The sequence below is a fragment of the Passer montanus genome, unplaced genomic scaffold (genome assembly GCF_014805655.1).
Source record: "Passer montanus isolate IOZ18808 unplaced genomic scaffold, ASM1480565v1 scaffold64, whole genome shotgun sequence".
NCBI classification, from domain to species: domain Eukaryota; kingdom Metazoa; phylum Chordata; class Aves; order Passeriformes; family Passeridae; genus Passer; species Passer montanus.
This window is the reverse complement of record NW_024371482.1, coordinates 3,321,214-3,339,147: the sequence shown is the minus strand read 5'-3', so window position 1 is coordinate 3,339,147 and position 17,934 is coordinate 3,321,214. Positions and strand designations below refer to the sequence as shown.

The 17,934-nt window shown below is 49.3% G+C and overlaps 1 protein-coding gene across 2 annotated transcripts in view; it reads right to left on the bottom strand.

Annotated features, from left to right (window-relative positions):
• Window positions 1–17,934, bottom strand: part of TOX2 (TOX high mobility group box family member 2) — a 153,178-nt gene that overhangs the window by 119,948 nt on the left and 15,296 nt on the right. Inside the window, exon 1 of one of the 2 annotated variants that reach the window (XM_039728204.1) lies at window positions 17,735–17,791. The exons of the other annotated variant lie outside the window; for it this stretch is intronic. Coding sequence (XP_039584138.1) covers window positions 17,735–17,746 — 12 coding nt within the window. The 5' untranslated portion in view covers window positions 17,747–17,791. Of the gene's footprint in view, window positions 1–17,734; window positions 17,792–17,934 lie in introns of those variants that run through there. 2 annotated transcript variants of the gene reach the window in all.

Below are 17,934 nucleotides of genomic sequence, written 5' to 3'. Positions count from 1 at the left end.
GATCACCTCATTCCATCCCCTCCACTGGCAGGGACATTGTCCTCTCTGCCAGGGTGCCCCAAGCCCCACTGGCCTGTCCCAGATGAAAACCACCACGCCAGGGGTGGACAAGGAGGGACCATGAGCCCCTCAGCACTGGGACTAATGACAGAGAAAATTAAACAGGAGTCAGCTTCTGGTGGTCCTGCTCTCACTGGCACCCTGAAAAGCAGCAGGTTTTGTCCCAAAAATGTTCACATTGCTCACTGGGGTGCAGGGCAGGACCATGGGGCTCACACACAGAGCTGCCAACTTCCTTCACACATGAATGGGCCTCACACACGAATAAAGCCCTGGAACAGCATCTGACCCACCCCTGATCAACTGCCCCTCCCTGTGCATGTGGAGCAGCCTGGAACATTCTCCCCATCCAGCTACAGCTTTGTTCTCTGGCCAAGAGGCAGCTTGGACCAAATTGTCCTTATTTTCCTGTACTGAAGGGGACAGTGCCACGTGTGTGTCACCAGGGTTGCAGGAGGAGAGGCTGCTCTCCAAAGCCACACATGATCCCACACGTCCTGCTGGAGTCTCAAGGCTGATGCTCCTCCACTTGTCTTCACAAAACTGAAAGGCAACCAGAAAACCTCAGAGTACACAGGGCTGCCATGTCCAAAGCCAGTGTGATGCTTCCAGCGCTCCTGGATGAGAAGAGCTCTTTTCCAGGGGTGTTTTTATGGCTATAAATTATTTATGCTGGATGTCTGCAAAATGGTGATGCTGAATAAGTCACTTCTCCAACCAAATGAGGGCAAAGTTGTCTTCAGAGGGGACCTTTCAGGACTTCTTCAGCTCGTGAGCTGAGCCTCCTTATGAAAAGCAAACAAACCCAAGAGAGATTCAGGAGACATCAGAGGAGAAAATTTGTTCAGATTTAAAGCCTGACCTGAAACAGTCAGCTGGAACAGTGAACATATCAAAACAGAATCCAGACTGGAATTTACTGTAACCTCACCCATTTTCATTGATTCACAGGATGGTTTGGGTTGGAAGGGCCCTCAAAGCTCATCTGGTTGCCATGAGCAGGGACACCTTCCACTAGACCAGGTAGCTCCAAGCCCTGTTCAAGCTGGCTTTGAACAATTCCAGGGATGGGGCAGCCCCAGCTGCTCTGAGCAACCTGTGCCAGGGCTAACATCTAATCTAAATCTCTCCTCTTTTAGTTTAAAACCACTCCCAGCTCTCCTCTGGCAATCCATCATCCCTAACACGAGGGGTGGGGTTATCCTCCCTCGGAGCTGCAGTGGCTGTGGGAGCCAGGTGTTCCCTAATCCCCGAGCACAGAGAATATTATAATTGTTAGCACTGTAACGAGCACAGGTGCTTTTACCAGGCAGAGAACATTAACAGGCTCACCTCAAGCAGGGGAGCAGGCAGCGTTTCCAAACAGCAACTGGATTCATCCTCATTATTTACCTGAACAGATGTTCACTGTGATACTTCCTGAATCCTGGAGCTGGATATTTGTCAGCATTAATGGGATCTCCAGGAGCTAGTTTGCTTTAGGAGCTTGTTTCCTCATTCAGATTGTAAGCATCACTGTTTTGTGGTGTGTGTTGCCTCTCTCACTCACGATTATCTTCCCAGGTTTTCCCTTTTCCCTGGGTCACTGAGTGCAGATCCATTCTAATTACTGTCATTTTAGCTTTTGTGCCGTCACACCAGGATCCGGGCTGCATAAATAATGCATGTGCTCTTTGCAGGCTTTGCTAACAGAGACAGAGCCCTGCTCATCCTGCCAGGAGCTCACCTGAGGCCCAGCCAGGGAGGATCCCCCACGCTCAGCACTGGGCCCCCCTCCCATGGCTTTTAGCATCATTTCATTCATCTCTGCTCAGACATTCAGGGATCATTTCATTCAGGGATGCCCTCCTTCCACTGCCACTCCCGGGGTGGATGCTGATCTGCCTGCCCAAGGGGATGCTGTTATCCCAACGTGGCAGCAATCACTCCAAAAGTTTGTTAAATTCACAGGATCGCAGCAAATGCCTCGTGCCTGATGGAAAGGCTTAAATCAACTCTGAAACCCTGCCCAGCTGGGGGGCTGCTGCCCTCTGAGTCCCACACTAGACCAGAGCCATGTGGCACACAGAAGAGCCAAAGCTAACTGTGTTTAAGCCCTCAAAGGCTGTGTCTTTGGGAAGCCACTGCCCTGCCCCGGCAGATCTCACACTGCTGCTGCCATCGGAAGAGGCAGGTGGTTACAGGACGTGACAGAGCACAGGATAACGATCTGCAAGTGATGACTTGGGGTGGTTGGGGTGTGTGGTGGCCAGAACAATGAAGGTGCTGCACCCTGGCCCCTCTCACAGGGTGCATCCTTCCCACTGAGAGAGAGAGAACATAAGAGCAAAACCGCACGCTGACAGTGTGGTTCTGCACCACGGGCTGCAGGGCACAGAGCCCGTGCCAGGGCTCTCACTGAGCACCCCAGCAGGGCACAGGGACTCCCACTGTGCCCCAGGAGCCGGGGAAGGGCTGGCACAGGGAGCTTGGAACAAGGAGGATGAGTTGTTTGTGAGTGAGGAGGGCAGAGCTGTGTCAGGCAGACACAGATCTCTGCAGCTGTGAGGGAGGTGGGACTCGCCACAAGGTAGGATGCTGAAACATTTGGGGACCATGACATAATTTGATGGCCTTATGACTCCTAAATATCTTTCACTTTCTTGTTTTCGGTAATAAATAGTATTTCCATTAACAGAAATTTATGGGGCCAGCACATGCAGCCCCTGCTCCCAGGGGTGGGAGGATGCTCCAAGGGGGACGTGCCACAGCTGGCAGGGCTGACCCCACATCCCCAGCTGGCCAGGGGGAACAGCCACAACCCAGCTCAGGCCATGTGGCAGCAACACCTCTGACCAAAACAGGCAGGGCTACAGAGTGGTAATCTGTGTCAGGAGCCTTCAAAGAGAGTTTAAAAATTACATTAAAGAAAGTTTAAAAATTACATTAAAGAAAGTTCAAAAATTACATCAATTGCCAATTGACTTATTAATGAGACAGCTATTTTCTCCACTCTCCTTTGCAGAAAGGGACTTTGCTTTCCCCTCTCCTGGTGCAGCCCAGCACAGCTGACAGGATGCAGAGCAAGGCTGAGGCTGCTTGTTCAAGCTGGCTCCAAGGTGCTTCGTGCAAACACCCTCCAAGGAACGAGCATTCGTTTGCTCAGCTGTGCACAAGCCCCAGGAAAACCAATAAATAACCACGCCAAACTGCCTGCAAACATCCAGCGGGCTGCAAGGCACACAGACTGCTCCTCAAACAGCACCTCGAGGGCATTGCAGTGAAACACAGCCCATTGCCACCCAGCTTGTGAACAGCCAGGGAATCAGGAACTTGCCCAGGATGCCAGGCCTGGCCAGTTCTGCTGGCACAGGGACCCAGTGGAACTCAGCACAGCCTTCAGCTGACATCTGCCACAAGGACTCTGCCTTGCATCAGCAAACCTCCAAGAACAAGCTATTTCCAGAGGCCTCCTAATTCACACACATCTTATCTAAAGGACTTTGTCTTCATATCTTTATCAGAAATGTTCTCCTGCTTATCTGATGAGGCGTAGCTGTGGTTCTTTGTAAGGAGATGCCAATGACACAGGGGGCTGGCATCTCTCTGGGAGAGCAGAGTCAGCACAGCACACTGCCCCAGGGCAGGACACAGAGGTCCCCGTGTTGTGAGGACATGGTCACCTGCAGAGGTGAGCTCCCTGCCTCTGCTCACCACCACCAGCTCCTTCCTGAGCCTCTTTCAATGCCAGCCACAAATTATGATCAACACTGAGCATGCTCCCAGCAGGACAATGCAGAAACCACAACCAAGTGCTGGAAATATTAAGCTGTGAGTCTGTGCTCCATCAGTTGCTGGCAATATGGTTTTTAAATTAAAGAGAAGAGATTTAGATTACATATAAGGAAGAAATTCTTCACTCAGAGAGTGGGGAGGCCCTGGCACAGGGTGCCCAGAGAAGCTGTGACTGCCCCTGGATCCCTGGATATGTCCAAGGCCAGGCTGGACAGGGCTTGGAGCAACCTGGGACAATGGAAGGTGTCCCTGCCCATGGCAGCAGGGTGGAACCAGATGCTCTTCAAGGTTTCTTCAAGCTCAAGCCATTCTGTGATTCTCTGATTACCAGATTCAAAGGCTTAGACAGGACTTTGGCATTTTTAAGCCATGGTTTATCAAGCTGGTAGTTGGGTATTGTGCAAGGAAAACAGAACTAAAAACCAGCTGGAATTTCACTCCCCAAAAGCTGCTGATATCCTTTCTCAAAAAGATCTAGGTTTGCAACCAGGTAAATATTTGTTGCATTTCCCTTGCTTCATGTTAAGGGCATCATCTTGTTATCATTTAATAGCAGAATATTGAAGAGAATAAGTGTATTCCATTTTCCAACCAGATCTTCCTCCCTGCTCCAGCATTTCCTCTCCATACCCACATGCTGACTTAGCCAAGCAGTCACACCAGTCTGGTTTCAAAGAATCCTGCACTGTAGGATCTGCTGCAGCTAGTCAGGCCCATTAGTTCAATACCCTTGTTTTGGGAAGGCTTAAAAAAGCCCAAACTCCCCATATAGGAAGGTGTCTGGATAATGACAAATTAAACCCACATATTGCCTAGAACTGCAAAGGGCTGAAACAGCTCTGGTGATCAGCTCTGATGAGACCTTGCTGGGTTTTAGCAGTCCCTGGGCAGCACAGCCCATGAGTGACAAGGAACAGGAACAAGTCCAAAGAAACATAGAAATGAAGAAGGAAAAAACCCGTTAAGCAGAAGTGTTCACTGTAACAACCAAAACCAAACCCCAAACTCATGGATCAGTTACTGGTTGTCCCTTTGAGGTGATCACAGGTCTGTCTCTCCTTAGCACTAAGAGTGAGTGAACATTTATTTAACTCAGCAGATATTTAGTGGCAGGTGTGTGGTGATTTAACCCCAGAGAACAACTCAGCACCAGGAAGCTGCCACCTCACTGCCCCTTCCCAGTGGGATGGGGAGGAGGATCAGAAAGAAGTAAAACCCATGGGTTAAGGACAGTTTAATAATTGAAATGAAGCAAAATTTAATCGTAATAATAATAATAATAATAATAATAATAATAATAATGAGAAGAAGAAGAAGAAGAAGAAGAAGAAGAAGAAGAAGAAGAAGAAGAATAATGATAATAATAATTGCAATGAACAGGAGAGAGAGAGAGAGAGAGAAAAAGGAATGAAAGCCAAGAAAGACAAGTGATGCCCAATACTGTCATTTGTCACCTGCTGGCCAGTGCCCAGTGCAACTGGTCCCTCCTGGCCAACTTGCTCCCAGTTTCTGTACTGGGCACGATGGCCTGTGGTATGGAATATCCCCCTGGCCAGTCTGGGTCACTTGTCCTGGCCACTCTCCCTCACTGGCAGAGCCTGGGAAACTGCAAAGTCTTTAATTTAGGTAAGCACTGCTTAGCAACAACTAAAACATCAGTGTGTTATCAGCATCACAGGCACACTGAACCCAAAACACAGCAGTGTTTTGTGCTGCTAAGCAGCAAATTAACTCTATCCCAGCCAAAACCAGGACACAGAGGAGTGGACAGTACCTTATGCCCATGTGGAGGTACTTTACACCCACTGGCACTGGGGAATTCCAGTGCAGCTAACCAGGCACTGCAGCCCTCGCCCTGCAGCTCATGTTGCTGCCATCAGTCAGAGCTAACAGCTTGTGGAGGTACTTTACACCCACTGGCACTGGGGAATTCCAGTGCAGCTGACCTCACCCTGCAGCTCATGTTGTTGCCATCAGTCAGAGCTAACAGCAAATCCATGGTGTGTTGCACCTGCACTGCTGCAGAAAGGCTTTTAGAGTAATTTAAACTCCTCCCTGGAGGTCACATTCAGAGCTGGCACGTGCATGTGGATTTGGGGCACACTCGCTTGCACCCGGGATGAACACAGCTGCTAATGGCAAAAGCTGGGAACAGCAGAGTTACAAACAGGCCAGGAAAAAATTCAGCCTCTCTTCATGCAGGGAAAATAGAAAAAGAAAAAAAAATAGAAAAGAAACCCCACAGAAACGGTTCATCAGATAGTTATGAGCAGGTAGAAACAAAAACCACAGCCACTTCAAGCTTGTGCACTGTGAAATTGTGGGGCACTCACCTCCTGTTTTTGTTTCAATTAAGACAAAAGCAGGTTTTATTTTCAGATCTGTATTAAAAATAAAACACCAAAGGCCAAGCTGCTGAGCAGGGAACAGCCACCCAGTGAGCTTTACTGGTCTCACTGGAGGCCACCCTGCTGGGTGCAACTCTTCCACAGCTCCTCAAAACCCCATTCAGTCTTGCATTTGGTGCAGCAAGGTCCCATTTCCACTGCCAGAGGAAACTGTCCACCCTCACACTGGTCTCATCTGGATTTCTTCCCTTCGTTCCTGATTTCACCATGTTCACACTGATGTTTCTCAGTACTCCACAAAACAGGTCCAGAGGCATCAGGGTTTGTTCTTTCTTGGGAAGGGAACAGGATCATCCAACATATTTGCTCACAGAAAGAAACAGAAATGTGATGGGGCAAGGTCCTACCTGCCCAACCCACCATGTGCAATGCAGGGGAGAACCTCTCCTGCTTGCAGGTTCCAGGTTGGTTATTAAATACTCAGCATCTCTGTCCAATACAAAAGCACTTTATACACACTGTGCTTCACCTTTACTTACAGCTGGGGAAGCCTCAGCCTGCTGGGGCAGAAAATCAGAACAGGCAGGAAGAGCAGGCAGGAAGAAAAGGCAGGAGAGGGTTGGGCAAGAGCACAAAAGCAGCAATGTAATCAGTCTGAAAGGAAATTGATGCAGCTTCTCCTCCCAGCCCCACAGGTCTCCCCTCCCCATCAGGAGCGGGTCCTACAGGGGTGCAAAGCAGCTCATTCCCTCAGCCCAGCTGCCAAACAGAGGATGCTGCAACACAGCCCCCTGTGCCAGCCCCTCTGCCACAGGCAGGCACCCAGGCTGGGGCTCAGCTTGTGCCCAGCACGTGCCATGGGCTGGCACCACACTGGAGTCTGCTCCTGGAAGGATCCAGGCAGGCCAGAGGTCAGGAGCTGCTCTGCTATCAGAGCCCACTGGTTCTTAGGTTGCCTTTTCAGGTTTTCTTACAGTTTGGTGACATCAACAAAGACAGCAACAGCTGGAACACGCTGCCTTTTGGGGCATTTGGGGACCATGTGGTGACCTCAGCTGCTGGGACATCCAGTGCAGTGGCACAGGTTGGCACATGGTGCTGGGAACCCCAAATCATGGCAGGACACCTCCCTGCATCTGCCCCCTGCCCCTCTGGCCAAGGCCAGTCAGACCTGCCAGAACCCAGCTTCCACTTCTGGCAAAGGCAGGCATTTAACAGAGTTACCCTGAGCCACACCAGAACCCAGTTATATTCCAATTCCACACATTCAGACTCTCCATCTTGACCTCAGTTGATTTTTAAATCACCATGTCACCCTTTCTGTACCTCCCACCTGAAAAATTACAAGAGGCAGGGCCACGGAGCTTTCCTTCCTCCTCCCCATCAATATTTTATCACAGCAAACACCTGCCACGAAAACAAGCCCTAGGAGAAACAGGAGGTTCGTGGAACTGCCTCAACAGCAGCACAGACACCACAGGAAACAAAACAACCTGTGCACAGAGAGGAGCAGAGCCACAGAGCAAATGTTTGTGTGCTCCAGGGACAGCACAAACTCTGCCTTTGCTTGCACAGAGGTGTCACTGCTCTGTCCCCACCAGTTTCTGCAAAGGGCCATGCAGGCAGGGCAAATCCTTTCCCAAAGATGCTCAGGCCTGGGGGTTTCACTGCAGTCAAAGGCAGGAAAGTGATTCACCAGTTGACAGGTTTGGCACCAGGAATGTCCCTGTGAAAGCACTGGGATTCACAGCCACATGGTGTTGGGGACAAGGGACACCAAAGAATAAGAAACGTGGGGAATCCTTCATGCTTTCCTGTGGAGGATTCAGACTTAGCTTGCAAGATCTGATCAGGTACGAAGCAATCATCACCTTTTCTTTTTGTTTTAACCTTTGGAGAACACAGCCAAGACCAAAATACACCTACTGCTCCCAGCTTCCCCAGGAGCAGGAGGTGCATGGGAAACATCCTGACTCCTGAATTTCATCCACGAGAGAAGCACTCCTGGGCAGCAGCACTGCCAGGGTGACACCTCCAGGGAAGCACCATTTGTTTATTACAGAGCACGCAGGGATGGCAGCAATTGGGGCTTATTATTGCTATTGGAGATGTGATTTCAGGCTGTGAGAAAATTTTAGGCTGCACAAGCCTGAAATAACTCCCTAGGCCAAATTTACCACTGGTAACAGGCAGGACTATCATAGGCACTTGTCATTTTATTTAAGGCCAGCACGACCCCTTGACCTGCACAGGCTCTGGAGCTGCCAGCCCAGGAACTGAAAGCAGAGCTGTCAGAGAGGCCAGGCCCCTTCTCACAGGATCAGTTTTGTCTCAGTATGGATTTTAAGGCACCAAACACCACCATGGGATGGCTGTTCTCACAGCCACATCTCCCCTGAGGGGGACACCAAGATACTCTGAGGGCTGGAGCCCCTCTGCCCTTGAGCCAGGCTGGGAGAGCTGGGGTGCTCACCTGCAGAAGACTCAGGGGAGACCTCAGAGCCCGTTCCAGTGCCTGAGGGGCTCCAAGAGAGCTGGAGAGAGGCTTTGGACAAGGGATGGAGGGGCAGGACACAGGGAATGGCTTCACACTGCCCCAGGGTCAATTTAGATAAGACATTAGAAAAATGTTTTACAATGAGGGTGGTACAACACTGGTTGCCTAGAGAGAATGAATATGCCCCAGCCCTTGAACCCTAAGTGTTCAAGGCCAGATTGGATGGAGCTGCAAGCAGCCTGGTCTTGTGGAAGATGCCCATGGCAGGGGGTTGGCCTAGGTGACCTTTAAAGGTCCCTTCCAAGCCCAGCCATTGTGTGATTCTGTGGTGCAATGCACATCCCTGCACCTCGCGGGGGTGGGATCCTGCACAGTGCCTTTTTTAGGGGCAATAATTCCTCCTGTCTCTGTGCCTTTCCCATTCTAGCTGTCCACCTTGGCTCCCCAGACTACCAGCATGTCTGGTGTATGCTGGAAAAAACCCCAAACGCTTTAATAAAGTTATACTGCAGGATGTAACAAGCACCAGACCATGTTCTGTAGATACACTACACACTTAGCAGTGCTGGGAGGAGGCTGAAACACCACAGCATGTTTTGGGCAGAAACCTGTCCTGTCCTGGAAACTGGAATTTTGCATCTCCCAGGACTCAGCCTGGTCACTGGAGCCTTTTCTGCTCAGTCCTGAGGAGGCTGCAGGCCAGGACTGACACACAGGGACACTCTTGGCTCACGTGGGAGGCTCCTCCTGGGCCCACCATGGAGATAAGAAAAGTCCCTCTTGGTTTACAGTGTTTATTTCACCTTCTCCATCAAAATAAAACCAAACATGAAGTTGTGGTCATGGACTGCAGCAAGTTTGTCACTGTGATATTTTATGAAAAATCCTTTTGCTACGATTTTTCTCCTGAGAAGCTGAGAAGCCTCAGAAAAGAAATGTAAACAAGAACTATCTGCTGGCTGTGGAATGTGGTCTGGAGATGGTTTACCAACAGGTGCATCTTTGATTGGTCTCATGTGAATTGTTTTTATTTGATGACCAATCATGGTCCAGCTGCGTTGAGGCTCTGAGCAGTCACGGGTTTTTATTATTCATTCCTTTCCTAGCCTTCTGATGTATCCTTTCTCTATTCTTTTTAGTATAGCTTTAGTATAGCACTTTTACATATGATATGATGTGATATGATATATGATATATAATATAATATAATATAATATAATATAATATAATATAATATATCAGCCTTCTAAGAAATATGGACTCAGATTCATCTCTTCCCTCGTCCACCCACGAACACATCGACACAAATATAATATAATATAATATAATATAATATAATATAATATAATATAATATAATATAATATAATATAATATAATATAATATAATATAATATAATATAATATAATAAAATATAATATAATATAATAATATATAATATAATATAATATAATATAATATAATATAATATAATATAATATAATATAATATAATATATCAGCCTTCTAAGAAATATGGACTCAGATTCATCTCTTCCCTCGTCCACCCACGAACACATCGACACAAGTTCATCTCCAGCAGGAATTGTCCTCATGGCTGTGACCCCACCCAGCCTCCCCTGGCTGCTCACAAGGACAGACTCTTCTCCCTGAGCTCCCTCTCCCCAGGCTGTGCAGTGCTGGGGACAAGGCTAAATATGACTGCACAGGAAATATTGAGAAATCCAGCCTTTTTGGTGGAGTGATCCTTGCTAAGCACAAAAACCACAGGGCCATGATTGATGGAGTGGCTCCCCTTTCAAAGAGCCAGCTCATGCAGACAATCCCAAAAGGCAGGAGCAGAGCCCAGAGTGAGCACATCCAGCTGCCTGCAGAGCCAAGGGTTAACAATCTTATCTGGGGTCACCAGAAGAAATTCCAAGTAAAACCCACAGCACGCAGGTTTCCTGCTTTCTAACCCAGTGCCCTATTTATACCTCTCTTTCTTCACAATGCCAGTGACAGCTTTTTCCTCACTCACAAGCATGTTTCCTGCTTTCTGAATTGTGACTTTAATTTGTAGCTCATTTCCATAACCTCTGAAATAGAGTTTCAGTGGAAGTGTTAAATGTACTGATAAATTCTTCATGAATCTTAAAGTTATTGGCAGAGAGAATGGGGGCAATTTACCCTGTACCAGTCAATTGAAAATTATATATTTCAAAACCCTGTAATGGAAGGCAGCAAGGTTTAACTCCGACTGATAAAGTGACGAGGCCAATAACAGAGCCTATTTCCAAAATGCAAAGCCCCCAGTGGATGGCAAACAGGCACATCAGTGCACAGTGACCTTCACAGCCTTCAGTCTTTGTCACAGAGCACAGGGACAGACTCTGTGATCAGTGCAGCACCCAAACAGCCCCTGGCGTTCCCCTCTCCATCCCTCTGGGCTCATCCCACAGCAGGGGCAGCAGGGACAGCCAGGGGCTTCTGCCCCTTCACTGCTCTGCTCAGACTCCACCTGCAGTGCTGCACCCACCAGAGAGGCCCCAGGGTGAGCAGGACGTGGAGCTGCTGGAATGAGTCCAGAGGAGGCCTCTGAGACCCTCCCAGGGCTGGATTCCCTCTGCCCTGAGCCAGGCTGGAGAGCTGGGGGTGCTCAGCTGGAGAGGAGAAGGCTCCAGGGAGAGCTCAGAGCCCCTGCCAGGGACTGAAGGGGCTCCAGGAGAGCTGGAGAGGGACTGGGGACAAGGCATGGAGGGACAGGACACAGGGAATGGCTCCCACTGCCAGAGAGCAGGGTTAGGTGGGATATTGGGGAGAAATTTTCCCCTGTGAGGGTGGGCAGGCCCTGGCACAGGGTGCCCAGAGCAGCTGTGGCTGCCCCTGGATCCCTGGCAGTGTCCAAGGCCAGGCTGGACAGGCAGGGTCAGCTGTGGCTGCCCCTGGATCCCTGGCAGTGCCCAAGGCCAGGCTGGACAGGCAGGGTCATCTCCCACCTCCCTGGGCTAGTGGAAGGTGTCCCTGCCCATGGTAGGGGTGGAATGAGGTGAGCTTTAAGGTCCTTTTGAACCCAAACCAATCTGTGACTCTGTAATTCCTTTTGATCAGGCTGCACTTTGGTTAACAAAGCATCTTCTGTGTGCTCTTTGCCAGGAGCATGGCATGGTCCAGCTGCTGCCACTGCTCTGGCTTCTCTATTTTAAAAAGCAAGAGAGAAAGAGGGCAGGAAAAAAAAAAAAAAACCCAAAAAGAGAAAGAGAGAAAACCCAGTCTCATCTGATCTTTATCCCTGCCAGAGCAGGAGCATCTTCAAAACCACTGGCTGAACAAGTTGCACTAAATAATTAGGACACATGGGGGGACTAAAAGTAAAGAAAGACTGAACACAGATTTGCTGCAACGTTTCCACTTCACTGGAGTCAGAAACAAGACACAAGGTGCCTATTCTGGAAAACCAGATGTGGCTGTGGCTGAACAAAACAGTATGGACAGGAGGCAAGCAGGGAAAGGAAACCCACAAAAGCCATGGTGACTTCTGTGGGAATCTGAAGGTCAGACGTGCAAAGAGCAAAGCCAGGGCTGGAGCTGCCTTGCAGGAGAGCTGGGGATGCTGTGGGGTGTGAGGGCTCAGCCTGAGCTGTGGGGAAGGTAAGGAAACAGAGGGTTAGATCCACTGGCAGCAAAAGCTTCCAGCTAGGGAACCCACCAGCCTGCAGCTCACCTTCCTGGAGGGGATGCAGGAGGGACAAACCAGAATGAGACCCAGTGCCAGAGCATCCTTCAAGGGCAGCCCAGGGCAGGCTGACAGCCCCGAGGGGACTGTGCCACCCCCTCCATCACTCTGAGCCTGGAGGCACTCGTTCAGAATCACCCCGGGACAGCAGACAACAAAAGACACAAGCACGAGGTCCCTGTGACCAGAAGAGGTGGCAGTGTGACACATCCCTGGCACAGAGCAAGGGCACAGACCCTGCTGCAGGCAGCTGCCTGTCCCCACCCTTCCTAGGAACCTGCAGAGGTGACAAAGCCAAGCACACTCCTCACAGCCGGGTGTCATTGAGCCCAAAACAGAGTTAATTCCAAAATGGAGCTAAAATCATTGCTATGAAACTGAGGAATGGGGGAGCAGGACTGGACAGGGCAAGGGCCACCTGACCCCAGCAGAGCTGCTCCCAGCTCCTACACAAACACACACAGCTCCCTGCCCCATATAAAATATTTGTGCATCCTACATAATTTAGAATCCTATTAAATAACTTGACTCCCCTATTCTTCATAGCAGCAAATTCCATGAATTTTGCATGGAATAAAAATTTAGCAATCATAGCAGTTGCTAATTTCTGTGCTGTGCTCAGAGCAGCCTTTCACTTCCCCGTAATGATTTTTAAACATTATCCTGCTGTTTCCTTTTTTCTATGCCTGGCATTGAAGAGCTCTGCGAACTATTTGAATTGCGCTGCTCTGAAAAAAAAAATCCTGTAGGGGAGGAAAAATTAAATTCAATCATCACTCTACCCTCTGTGAACTGTGAAAGTCTTGGGAACATGAAAAGGTGCTTTCGAAAGGATGTTAAGCATTCAAAAGATTAGACAGCAATGTGCAATTAAATGTGTTCCACAACCCTTTGTCAGAGTATCCAAAACCTTACTTCTGCATGAACTTCAAATCCTCCCACTGGGAGCTTGTTCAAGTGGTTTACTTTAAACCTGTACTTTAGATATTCCATACCTTTCACTTTTATAATTCTTCAGCATATGCTAACACTGGCAGAGTTAATAGTAACTGACTAATTTTAAACCCTGTGATTACTGGAGCTGATTTATATAGTAGCTTCACTTCACAATGCTGCGAATCAGGCACGCAGTAATTGCCAAGTTCAATTTTAGCTCTGTCACACTGAAGCATTAGTTTTTATGCCTCAGCTGTTGCCTCCTCCATGCTATAGAGGTAAGTTGATAATGCAGTAGGTTTTGCTGTTAAATATCATAATATTGTGATACCCTGTGTCAGATTCTTGCAAGCTCTGTGAGCTATGCATCATCTATTAACTAAATACTTTTATTAAGGGAATGGTTTGAAAAGGCTCCTATTTTAATTTAGCTCAGAGCACTGAATACTGGAAAGAGAAGGGGTGGGGGGGTGCCATGATTTAATTCACCACCAAAAGTGACTTGGTGGAGAGAAGCACTCATCATCATCATCATCATCACAGCTCCTTGATGATGCTCACCCGGACCTCAGGCCACAACCTCTTGGCACACAATCAGTTTCACCCCTCAAAACCAGGAGCTCTAGGGCTGCAGGTCCATGTCCAACAGCAAGTGGCATGTTCACCAAAGAATGGACATCCCAGGGAAACCTTCCTTGCCATCCCTGTGGATGCTGCTAGCAGGGCTCAGGGAGCCTGCTGGGACAAGCAGAGAGGAGAAGATGGAGATGGAGGCACCAGAGGAACTTTGCTGAGAAGAGATGGGGCTCCACAGCTCAGGGATGAGCTGCACTTGCACGAGGAATGAGGCTGTGCTGCTGCTGCCTGGCAGCTGAGCCAACACACACAGCTGGGCATTGCCAGTAATCTCTTAATAGCACTTAAATCCACCCATCTCGTGGGCTTCATGCTAGATTTTCTTTGGTTGTTTTCAGTTTTTTGGGTGGGTTTTTTTTTCATTATTAAAGTCTGCTCATATCAAATTTACAAATGTGGTAAACTGGAACTGCTTTCCTTCCCATTCACACTTTCCTTGGTGCTCAGGATGAATGAAGATGGGAACACGAGCTGGAGCCCCAGAGTATCAGAAAAGGCTTCTTCAAGGACCAGACCCAGGCCTGGGGATGGATCTGGGCACCTCCACTCTCCCAGGAGCACAGGAGTGGGGGCTCTGCTCTGGTCCATGGTTGATCTTTGCAATCCTTTGTCTGGGAATGCATCAGAAGAGTCTCTGCACAGCCAGGTGCTGGCTCCTGTTGGACAAGCTGCACTGATCTTAACCCCTTCCTCCTCCACGGCTCCCCCATCCCCAGGCAGATGCAGAGACACCAATCCAAGCCAAGCCCAGGTTCTGGCTCCTGTGGGGGCTCCTCTGATCCACCACTCAGCAGTCACTTGGCCACTCTGGGGAAATTCCCTCTATCAGCACCAGCCTTCCCTCCTAAGCCACGGTTTTATGGGCACAGGGCAGCTGTGCACTCCATGATCTTCACTGGCAGCATGGATCTCAGTCCAGCTCTGAAATTCACTGCTGGGAACTCAGCAAAACCCGCGGGGACAGTGGTGACCAGGCCACCTCTCCATTAACCCTCTCACCGCTGGAGCAGGGCAAGAGCCTGACAACGGGTAAGTTCCTCTTTTACTATTTTTTCCCCCCAATTTTCCAAAACGAAAAGATCCAGACAAGACGCTGAACAGGGAGCATCCTGGCAGCCTGGAGAGCTGCAGCTCCATTCCATCGTGGCTCAGAGCAGTGTCCAGGGCTCCCACAGCACAGGCAGCATCCTGATCCCTGCAGCCCTTCATGTGGGAAGGTGGGAAACCTCACACACAGAGAAAGAGGAAGGAAAAATGTGGGAATTCTGCCAAGTGTGTGGTCACTGGGAGGAAGGAATAGGATTGATGAATTTTTCAGCTTTGTTGATTTTGGTAAAACCAAAGCCACGAGCCTCAGCACGCTCCAGGAACCCACTCCACAAGTTAATCAACCACAGTGCCTGGGGATTCTGAGGTGCAATTGACTCTTTGATGTCTGAAGTCACATTTTTTGCAAGCCACCAGGGATGTCTGGCCAATCCCATTTGTTTCAGAACCTCTTCCAAGGTCAGTGCTGCTGACTGATGCAAACCACTGGTGGCTGCATCAGCCCCTGTGTGACACAGCTGGAGGATGCTGATGTTCTCAGAGGTCTTCTGGAGCTAAAGCTGAGCTTAAACCACATTTTCTCACCTTCATCACCCCTGTGCTTTCTTATGCTTATCTAATGATTGCCCAGAGTGCAAACTCCCCATCACAGCAGAGGGAGAGGCCACAGCCCAGCTGCGATCCCACCAAGCCCACGGCTTGCAAGGACAGAGATTTCCCTGGCTGCAGGACAGGGACGAGCAGTGTGGTGTCAGCCACCTCTCCCAGCACACAGGACAGGGCCCTGCTCTGCTCTGGGGTACCACATGTCACACCCCCTGCTAGTGCAGAACCCACAGCACTGACATTCCTCTGAAAAATAACCCTGGAGAGAAATTCCCTGCTAGCAGTAGGATTTCTGTCCCTTATACACCCACATATCCACACTCTTTGTCCGCCTTAGCTATAATTTTTAGGAACCATCCTTTCTTAGGTTCCCAGTAGGACATTTTTCAGCTGTGGCCTCAAAACTCTGCTGGCCACACATCATTGCAGTAGCACCCAACAGCCTTTCAGCCCAGGTCCTGAAACAGCTCTGCACCCACAGGAGCCACAGAGGAAGCAGCAGAGCTCATCTGTGTCCTCTGCTCATGCAGAGCTGGAGACTCCACAGGCAGCACCACACATCTGCCTGCAAAGCAGCCAGGGAGGTTTGCATCCTCTGGGCACATCCTTGCCACAAAGGACCTTAAAGCCCATCCAGTTTCACTCCTCTGCCATGGGCAGGGACCTTCCACTATCCCAGGCTGCTCCAAGCCACAACTTGGCCTTGAACATGTCCAGGGATGGGGCAGCCACAGCTTCTCTGGGCAGCCTGTGCCAGTGTTTTACTGTAGGAAATGAATTTGTAGAAAAATTAGAAGATCTGTAATTAATCTGTATGAATTATAACATCTGTATTGGGTGACTTATAAGATCTGTATTGTCTCACCCTTCACATAAGACTGAAAACAGAATAAAAGGTTTTAAAATGCCTCTCAGTTGCCCCATCTCTGGGTCAGAAAAGGGCATAATCTGACATTTTACCACTGTCATTGTAAAAAAAACAAAACAAAACAAAAAAACTCTTCCTTATATCCAGTTTAATTTGACCCTCTTTTAGCTTAAACCATCACCCCTTGTCTGTACCAACAGGCCCTGCCTAAAAAGTTTGTCCCTATCTTTATTGACCCCCTTTAAGAACTGAATATGGAAGAGCAGGAGCTTGCACAGCATTTTATCCCCCAAATTCATGGCTTCACACCATCCAGAAGCTCTGTTTTGCTTTGGAACAGAAAAGGGGCATTGCCACAACCAGCACTGGCACGCTGCATCCTGGGGGAGCTGTGGGACAGAGCTGCCCCAGCTGCACATCCCACCCAGCTCTGCACTGAAAACACCTCCTGCTCTAATCCCTCCAGCAGCACATCAGAGTCATCCCCACCCACATTTTATAATTTGTAGATAACAAACTAAATGCAACATTCAGCTTAAAATAAAAGCATTGACACCTTTGCACAGAGGGATCTTGGCTTCTCTTTCTAATGCATTTAGCTGCTTTTTATGAAAACCTCCTCATTATTTTCTGTGAAAAGAGGCAAGCAGGTGCTCCTGATTTCATGTGTCCCCCACCAGGCTGTTGTGTGACTAACTGAACACTGGGGTCTGAGCAGCTGCTTGCAGGGGGCCTGGGGACAGCAGAGCCCCCAGATGCTGTGCTCCTAATTCCTGCTGCTGATCTGTCACACAGATCATCCCAGGATGGTTTGGGTGGGAAGGAACTTAAAACTCCTCTCATCCCACCCCCTGCCATGGCAGGGACACCTTCCACTGTCCCAGGGTGCTCCAATCCCCACCCAGCCTGGCCCTGGACACTGCCAGGGATGCAGGGGCAGCCACATCACTGGGTACTGCTGGAAAAGCAAACTGTGCTGAGTTTCCAGCAGCCTCAGCTCAGACCCTGTGTGTGCATCTGCAGCTCCGGGAGCTGCCTCTGGTGCTCGTGCAAGGCACCTCACACACCCCAGAGCTACTCCTGCAATTCCTGACTCACCCAGCACCACCAGCGAGCATTTTCCTTCTGCTTCCCGTTTTCCCATCACAATTAAGAAAAAAGAAAACCAAGAAAACCCCCAAACTGCAGGTGTTTGTTGGTGTTCAGATGAGAAAATAAAGGATGTTTCACCAAAGTCTGTTTACTCACGTGCTGACACATGGAGAAGCTTTATTGAAAGCACTGAAAAGCTTCTTGGCCTCTCCTCATGCTGCCCAGTGCCCCCAGTCTCAGATGCAAATGTGAAACCAGTTTGTTGGGGTGAGATGCTGCATCACTGAGGTGAGTGAAGGGAGGAGGGAAGATGAGGAGCATGAAGAATTACATCAAGAACTGGCCCCCAGAGGCCT